This window comes from Podarcis bocagei, assembly GCF_964188305.1.
Source record: "Podarcis bocagei genome assembly, chromosome: 2".
NCBI classification, from domain to species: Eukaryota; Metazoa; Chordata; class Lepidosauria; order Squamata; family Lacertidae; genus Podarcis; species Podarcis bocagei.
In genome coordinates, this window is record NC_138126.1 from 22,852,720 (window position 1) to 22,861,782 (window position 9,063).

General features: G+C 47.2%; 1 protein-coding gene across 8 annotated transcripts in view; it reads left to right on the forward strand.

Moving 5' to 3' along the window:
• MGAT1 (alpha-1,3-mannosyl-glycoprotein 2-beta-N-acetylglucosaminyltransferase) overlaps window positions 1-3,525 on the forward strand; it is a 45,858-nt gene extending 42,333 nt beyond the window's left edge. For all 8 annotated transcript variants that reach the window (XM_081183114.1, XM_081183111.1, XM_081183115.1 and 5 more), the window contains one exon: window positions 942-3,525. In XM_081183114.1, coding sequence (XP_081039240.1) covers window positions 1,021-2,370 — 1,350 coding nt within the window. In that variant the 5' untranslated portion in view covers window positions 942-1,020 and the 3' untranslated portion in view covers window positions 2,371-3,525. The remainder of the gene's footprint in view (window positions 1-941) is intronic.
• Window positions 3,526-9,063: the final 5,538 nt, after the last annotated feature.

Sequence of the window (9,063 nt, forward strand, 5' to 3'; positions counted from 1 at the left end):
AGCCCAAACATTCAGGCATGCGTGCCTGTTGCTTTTAGCATAACACTTCTTCTCTAATAATGCTAAAATGAATGGTGAGGCCTACATGGAGCAAGGGAGCAAGGTGGAGTGGACTTCGAAGTAAAAGTGATGCTGAAGGTAGATGATGAATTGAGACTGAATATACCTCTGGTGTTTCTCTTGTTGAAATACCTGGAAAGCACTGAGAGCGCAGGCCCATTAAATCTCTCCTACCTACTGCAGAATTGCACCTTCCATTCAGAGATCTGTGTTAAACACTGCATGTATCATCTTTTTAGTAGTCTGGGTTGGTAGGGGGCAAGCAGTGATGTGGGGTAAAAAATAATGAATAGATGCCAACTGCAAATGGAGTATTATGCAAGCTTGGCAGTTTTCATAGTTGTAATTGTTGTTTTTCAAGTAATTATCTCTAGCAAGGAGATAGTCAGCATATCATGCACAGGCCTTTGGATTGCTAAAATGGATTAGTGTGTCAACAGTTTTCAGCACCTCTGTTTTTTTGCTTAAATTTGAACAGTATAAGGAAAGTGCAAGCTATTAACTGTAAGTCTCTCCCAGTAATTCTTCCCCCACCCCCATTTAAACCACATTAATTTAATAAATGATGATGATGATGATGATAAAGGAAGGCTTTGATTTTCATCCCCTCAAATATATCGGGTCAAACTTTTGTGGTGTGTTGGGAATTTTTTTAAAAAAAAAACACTTTTGTTTACTAAATGCAAGCAAAATAAACGTGATAAATTAGTACATTCTCTAAGGTATCAGAACTTGCCTCCAAGCAAATTATCCTAATTTGCGTAGGATTTTAGTGTTTGGAAAACCCACATCACTGAGGGCAAGGAAAGAGGAGAAAAACCGATGGAACATGTTGTGGCCTCCCCTAACACCCTTTTATTTCCCCCCTACTTGTTGTGCAGGTCCATGGTGGTATTGTGACGCCCATCGGAGGGGAAAGCGAGCACGAGAAGACAGGGTGGGGGCCTGCGCCTGTGAAGGATGCTGAAGAAAAGCAACCTGGTTCTCTGGGGCGTGGTGCTTTTTGTGGCCTGGAACGCCCTGATCCTCTTCTTCCTGTGGACTCGGCCTCAGTCCTCCTCTGACCACAGCCGCCTCACCGAAGAGGTCATCCGACTGGCCCAGGACGCAGAGGTGGAGCTGGAGCGCCAGAAGGACCTCCTGCACCAGATCTACCGCTACAGCGCTCTCTGGAACAGGAGGAAGGCTACTGAAGCCAAAAGGCTCCACCTCTCGGTGGCGTCCTCCGCCCCGCCTTCGACAGCCGCCCCCTTGCCCCGTCGCAGCCAAATCTCTCCAGACGCCGTCTTGCCAGTGCTGGTGATTGCCTGCGACCGCAGCACGGTCCGCCGTTGCCTCGACAAGCTGCTGCATTACCGCCCCTCCAAGGAGCGCTTCCCCATCATCGTGAGCCAGGACTGCGGACACGAGGAGACCGCCAGGGTCATCGCCTCCTATGGAGACGCCATCATGCACATCAAGCAGCCCAACCTGAGCGACATCCCTGTGCCCACCGACCACCGCAAGTTCCAAGGCTACTACAAGATCGCCCGGCACTATCGCTGGGCCCTGAGCCAGGTTTTCCGGAACTTCAAGTACCAGGCGGCCATTGTGGTGGAAGATGACCTGGAAGTCGCTCCAGACTTCTTTGAATACTTCCAGGCCGCTTTCCCGCTCCTGCTAGCCGACCCCACCCTTTGGTGTCTCTCCGCCTGGAACGACAACGGCAAGGAGCAGATGGTGGACGCCAACCACCCGGAGCTCCTCTACCGTACGGATTTTTTCCCCGGGCTGGGCTGGCTTCTGCTGTCCGACCTGTGGGACGAGCTGGAGCCGAAGTGGCCCAAGGCCTTCTGGGATGATTGGATGCGACACCCTGAGCAACGGCAGGGCCGTTCGTGCATCAGGCCCGAAGTGTCGCGCACCATGACGTTTGGCCGCAAGGGCGTGAGCCACGGTCAGTTCTTTGACCAGTACCTGAAGTTCATCAAGCTCAACGACCGCTTCGTGCCTTTCACCCAGATGGACCTCTCTTACCTCAAGAAGGATGAGTACGAGCGCTCATTCCTAGCCCAGGTCTACGGGGCCCCTGAGCTACGGGTCGAGGAGCTGCAGGGTAACCAGCGCCGGGAGCTGGGCACTGTCCGAGTGCAGTACACCACTCGCGACTCCTTCAAGGCCTTCGCCAAGGCCTTAGGGGTCATGGACGACCTCAAGTCCGGAGTGCCCCGTGCCGGCTACCAGGGCATCGTCAGTTTCCTCTTCAGAGGCCGCCGCGTTTACTTAGCACCTCCTTCGGACTGGACAGGCTACGATCCTAGCTGGAGTTAGCAGCTGACGACCCTTAAGCATGTTGGACCCTGTTGTCAAAGGGGTGCTTGGAGTTGGGAGTGGGGGGCGGGGACAAAACTCTGTATTTTTCTTTTCCTGTGTGGCATTCGAGTGCATTCCAGGGATGAGGGTGGTTTTGTGCACTTAAAATTATGGGGTAGGAGGGGCGGGGTTGCGGGGGTTATTCCGATGCCCCAAAGAGGGGGTGAGGTGGAGCGTTCTGAGTGCTCTCTCCGTTCTACCCTCCAGTGCCTATTCTCCTTTTTTTTTTTTTTTTTGACGTGGTGGTCTGTTCACTCATTAGATCCTTGGTGGCTTCTCCAAGTCAGTGTGTTTTTGAGGTCAAAGCCCATGCTAAACCAAAGCAGCAACGCTTCGAGGTTTTCCCAGCTTCGTGGAGCTCACGGAGGCCTGCGCAGCTTGCGGCCTAGCAAGCCAGGTGCAGCTCCGCAGGCACACTCCGCAGGCTTGATAACTTCCCTGTTCCACGTATGCAGGCAAGCAAAAAAATTGCTGACCTCCTGGTAGGTCGCTTTGCCTAGCTGGTGTGTTGCACTCCGCCTGATGGGTCGCAGTTTGGGCAGGCCTGAGCAATAGGGAGGAAATGAGGGCCTTTTCTCCCCTCTTGACGGCCTGTTCCTTTCTCATGTGGACATAGTTGAATGCTAGCATTGCAAACAGGAAACTCCTTTGGACGTTCAGTGAGTCCCTTAGAAGGACCACTTTTATTGACCATATTGGCCATTTTTACTTGGGTCTCCTGAATAACTCATTCTTGAACTGTGTTCGATGGGAGGTAAGGTGCGTGCGCTGATAAAGGCGATGTGAGGATTGCTCAGGTGAGGCGAGTGTCTCAATCTCCAGTTGTTTTTACCTGGGTAGTAAGGAAACGGTGGCATGGGGGGAGATGTGGTTGGTTGCCAAAGGAGGTTCTTGTCAGCTGGTCCTTACTGTAAGCTATGGCGACTGAAATCCTGACGGGCTGGACCATTTCAGATGGCAGGTGGGGGATTAAATTTGAAAACTCACCCACATGAAATTCCCCTTATATGTGCAAGGCTAGCATGTCCAGGAGAAGGTCTTGGGCTAGCTTTTTCCGTGACGTGTGTGAAGGAGCATTCAAACCCCCACTTAGTCAGAAATAGTACCGTCTTGAGTACTATTGAGTAGCTACATGACATTTAACGGGAGGTTGGTTTAATTATGGCGTGATGCCACGTTCTCTTCCCAGGTTGAGTGAGGAAACTTGTCCCCAATGGCTGCCTTAATTCGCCTTGGGTTTTGGGGGGAGGGGCGGTCCCTAAATTCAGCCCCACCACAGAAGTGGCTTATCCCTCAGTAGCATTTCTTTCAACTGGTTGTCATATTAGCACTGATCCACCACCAGGTCTGTGGGAGCAACGGGGCAGAGGTAGAATCCCCGAGTCAGCAGAACACACCATGGGATGAGCCCAGCCTTATTCAGCAGTGCAGAAGCTTCTTTCCCAATTCTTGCCTCTAGAAGGCGCTGCTGAGCTGCTCCAGGGCCACTAGATAAAGTAAGCATGGAGAAGGAGCTTCAGACCTCATATGGCCAAAATTCAGACCACACCAAAGGGTAGTATTTTGTTTGTTTCTTTGGATGCTGTATTACTTTTTGTCTTTTTTATATTAAAAAAAAACCTATTCAAACTCTCCATGGTGAATGAAGAAAGAAATACGGAGTTGTATTCAACATAGCACTAAGGAGATGGTTCTGCCAGTGCAACTATTTCTTCTGGTCCAACAGAATGATCTCCCCTGCCCTCCTCCATCCCTGTGTGCTGTTGTGGGTTCTCCTAACCCTCTGGAGCAGATATGGAAAGGGCGTGGGGAGGAGAGGGGAGAAAGTCCTATTGCGCTAGCTGGGATCCTTCTGCTGGCTTCACAATTTAGTTGAATACGGCCCCTTGTCTCTGTTTTGGAATTCCACTTCAGTAAGGAATTTCTCTCCTGCGGCCAAGTTCAGCAAAATGGGTGTGGGAGCCCTTCCTTCCGCATCTCTTGTTTTCCTAGCTGGTGCAGATGGAAGAACAGGAGATGATGCCTCGGGGGAATGATCTTGTTGCATCTATTTAATTATGTTTCGTTAGTACTTCCTTGAAAAAAGCAGTATTGCTACTGGGATCATGAGAGAAAGACGTCTCTTCCGTTGAAAACCCTGATCATGAGATTATTATTTTCTTTTTCAAAGGGTGATCCATCTTGGGTTTCTCTCAGAGGAGGAACCTCTGTGAGGGGATACATATTGATGAGGTTTGGGGGAAAATATTCCGTTCGAAAGGGTGTTCATTTATGAATGGGAGATTCTCCATTGAAGGCAGAGGCCTTCTCTTCTCCCCTTGAATGGGTACCTGTGGAAACTCACTGACAAGACCATAGGAGGGTGAAAGAGAGCATGCGGTGATGGTGAGTTGCACCCTCAGTAGGTCCTACACCCTTCTTTGAAATTTGCTTGAATTGGGGGTGGCAGGGAGACATCAAGATGAAAATGAGGAGTAGCTCCAGGACTCTCTTTAGTTTGGGGTTCACATTCCTAGACACAAACTGATCTCCAATGCAGGGAAGGAAGCACCTTGAAAGATGACCTCTTTGACCAGTGAAAGGCAGTTAGTGAGGTTGGGGTTGGGGGAAGGAGGAGCACATTCTGTCCCTATGCTTCCCCTTTCTGTCTTTAGGGGCACAAGCAAAGGCCCCTGAATTAGAATGGGAAGGAGAGAACTGGTGAAGCTATCTCCATCCTCCCCCTTTTACTGCAATTGCTCACGTTGCCTGAGTATCTACCCTTCTTCCTCCTGTCCAGGCAGGAGTTGGTATTATCACCCACTTGTAGAATTCTGAAGTGGATGGGACACTGTTTTTAGGGAATTGACTCTACCTTTAACGCCAATGCAAGGGCCTGACATTGAGGACTTTCTCTGTCCTTCCCACCCAACCCATTGTTTTGGATGGCACAGTTCTGTCCATCCAAGCCATCTATGGCCTGAACTCTTTCTTGTGGCATGTGGTCCGTGTTTTGTGTGAACGTCCTAGCTCACAGTGCTACTACCTCCCTTTCCATTCCCAGAGAGAGTGTTTCAGGTGAAGGGACTTGAGATCAGCTGAGATGGCATTGGCCCCGGAAGAACGTTTTGGGCCAGTCGGGGAGAATCCGCCAGCATCTTCAGTTCCCTCCTCTCCCAAGCTCCCTTTCTGCTCCTGGAACGGTCCGTTTTGAAATTCCAGCTGAAAGTAAAAGCTTGTGAAATTTTGGGGTGGTTGAACTCTTTAAGGTGTTTGCTAGAGAGATGCTGTTTTTAATGTCCAAATTTCAATTGGTGAAATGTTTGAAGATGCAAAAACTTATTTTCCACAGCAAAATAAAAGCCGGTCCTTTTCAAACAGCTCCTGTCTTTTGTGTCTTTGATCTTGCAGAATCGCTCGGTGTCAATTCTTTAGCGTTTCACAAGAGCCTGTAACAAAGGTCTGGCGGGGAGCAGGCAGGGAATGAGCGTTGCCTTATTGGTTCAGACCAAAGATTCATCTAGTTCATTGTTCTGTCCCAAAGTGGCTGGCTAGTTGCTCCTGGACAGTTCAGAAGCGGGATGCAATAGTGATTTATTACACCTGCCCTCTTGTTCATTGGCAGCATAATGGGTCCAGAGGCAGCATACATCTTAACCTGACAGCTCCATTATACTTTGAATATGGAGCTTACATACCTAGTTAACATAGCTAACAAGAGCCATTGGCTAACCTATTCTCCATCCTCCTATTGAGTAAATACGCCTCAGGTGGAAGAGGCATCTGTATAATTGGCACTGACGTTTGAAATGTGATGTAACATGAATAAAACCTGCAGCTTTCTCACTCATGTGGCTACATGTTGAGGTTAGCTATGTGGGTAGCTCCTTTCTCATATACTTTTTTCACTGGAAATCTATTTAAGAAAAGACAAACATGCACAAGGCGACAATGAAACAAAAGAAGAAATGCTATCTACAGTCACAGTAAATATAGATCTGTTCGTATTTACACTTAATGTACTGACATGTGCTCTCCAAATCATAGAACTGTAGAGTTGGAATGTCTGAATAGGTATTCAAACAAAGTTGGTGTTTATAGAAAATAAGTTTGAATGTAACAAGGGTATTAAGGTGAATATTTACCCTTCTAAATCTCTTAGCACCTGCAAAGGCTTGTAATTTCCATTTTGTGTCGTGCTGATTGCTCCCGTATTACAAGAATATAATGTAAAAGTATATGAACATTTGCAAAAATCAAGGCTTTCACTGATAATAAGAGGTAGTATGGACAGCAACTTCAGACCAAAATGGAAATATTGCAGGACAAGCCCAGATATCTAGGCAGTTCCTGATGAACACTCAAGAGGCCTTGGCAGAGCAGACCAGTTGAGGCATCACAGGAATGGGAATAAGTGCTTGAATAACTTCATGGGTATATGTTATATATACCTCTTCTCTTCCAAAAAGCAATACAAAACCTTCCATTCTTTGCGATCAGGAGCTTATGCAAAATATGCGAATACATGCAAGTCTATCGTTTAATCCAGTTGTCAAAACTAAAACAACAAGAAGATTCCCTTCATTTGAAATTGTATGTTTAAGCAGAAACTTTGGTGCTTAGACCTCTGCAAACATCTGGATTTGTTAGGCGGTGTGACCTGCATTTTTCGTCTCATGAAATCAGTTTCCCCTCTCAAAGCCTCCCAGATTCTGTGTACAAGTAGGCTTTCTCCCACCCATTCAAAAGTTGACAGGGTTGCCATTTGTAATTAAGGAACTGATTTCCGCCCTGGATCACAGATCTCTTTGTGTTCCAAGGTGTTCCTTTCTTTCAAATGGGAATTACTGTACTGTGTTTTCATAGGCAGTACCAGCAGTAGAGTCGTGAAACCTGGGGCAGCATCTGACTTGGCCAGCTTTTCTTCATGTGTTTCTCTAGAATACCTGCAGTAGCCTAAGAAGATGTGGCAGCTGCCCATGAAATACCTGCAGGATACGACAAATGGGTTTCTAGGGAGGGGAGAGGAAAACAAGCTTAGGCCTGAATGTGAGCACTGCTGCTGTTATAAAAGAGAGAACCGAAGGTGATTTAAGGGAAAGAGTTCCTTGTTCTGTACCAGGAAGGAACAGCACAGGGGATCAAGAACATTTCAAGTTGAAAGCAGTTATTCTCTCACACGCACACCCTACAACAAAATGCAAAGGGAACAGATGCAGGTTGTGAATGCTTTGCCAACAACAGCAAAACTTCCTGGAATGGCTCCTGCTGGATCTTCCAGCAAATTGTTTTGTTTCCTTTCTCTGCATTCAGTGACAGTTCAGGAGAGGGGGCTCCTCTCCCCCCCCCCCCCATCCTTCCCCAGTTGCAACTCCTGTCCAAACAGCCTGCCAGTCACCTAGGGCAGGCAACCAGAATCTTAATAACAAAAGACAAAAACAACATTGATTCTATTTCATAAAAAGTTATGCACCGCTTGACTGTTTAAAAAGCCCTCATAGCTGTTTGCAAAAAGATAAAACCAGAAAAATCCAGAAAAAGTCCACCCATGCTTTAAAGCATTACAAAAGTTAAAATATTAAAACATATTAAAATTGCCACCACTTTCTAAGCATCTGCATAGACTTGTCTCACCAGGAATGTTTTGAATCAGGTGCCAAAAGTATACGTAGTGAAGGTGCCTGCTTGATCTCAATAGGCAGGGAATTCCAAAGTTTAGGCACCCTCACACTCTAGCCCTGGGATCTCCAGTCTGGCTCCACGAAAATCTCGCTGGTGGGAATAAAATAGAATAGAAATTGAAATATAAGTGGGCCAGCAGAGGAAAGTATCAAGATTCCAAGCGTCAGAGTTGGAACCGCCGGCAGAATCGGACCCGCATATCGTGATTCAGCTTCGCCGCTGACCTACCGCCACCGTGTGGCAGAACCAGGGTAGGGCAGCTATTTTGCTTGGAAAGCTGAGCTGCAAATATGCATAAGCGCACACGCATGCACTAAGGCAGGTTCACACGTTACGCGCGCCTACCGATATGCACACGCGCGCCCATTTGTACACGTTCCTGTGCCTCTCTCTGCGCCTGTCCTTCGCGCCCTGCAGCCGCGTCGCCCAGTCCGATTAGCAGGATTGCCAACCTGCGCGCATTAATCTGAGAGTAATCCCTTCTGAACACTCAGGAGATTCCGAGTCTACATGGATAGCATTGACCAGCTGCACGACGACGAGCGTGGTTTAATTCCCATCTGTCTGCAAAAAGCATATATATATGTTTGCAAAAAGATAAAGCCATAAAAATCCAGAAAATTTTCCACCCATGCTTTAAAGCATTACAAAAGTTAAAATATTAAAGCATATTAAAGCATATATATATATATATATATATATATATATATATATATATGTGTGTGTGTGTGTGTGTGTGTGTGTGTGTGTGTGTGTGTGTGTGTGTGTGTGTGTTTTAATATGCTTTAATATTTTAACTTTTGTAATGCTTTAAATATATATATTATTGCCTCCCCCTCCATGCTAAATTGGTCAGTTTTACAGAACCTGGCTGGAATGCGTTGCTTTAGCGTTAGCAACGTGCCTTCAACGTCATCTTTTCTTTTGAGTCAACAAATGTGGAATTTGGAAGGCGGAAAAACAAAGAAACGAAACTGATCGCGGAGGCGC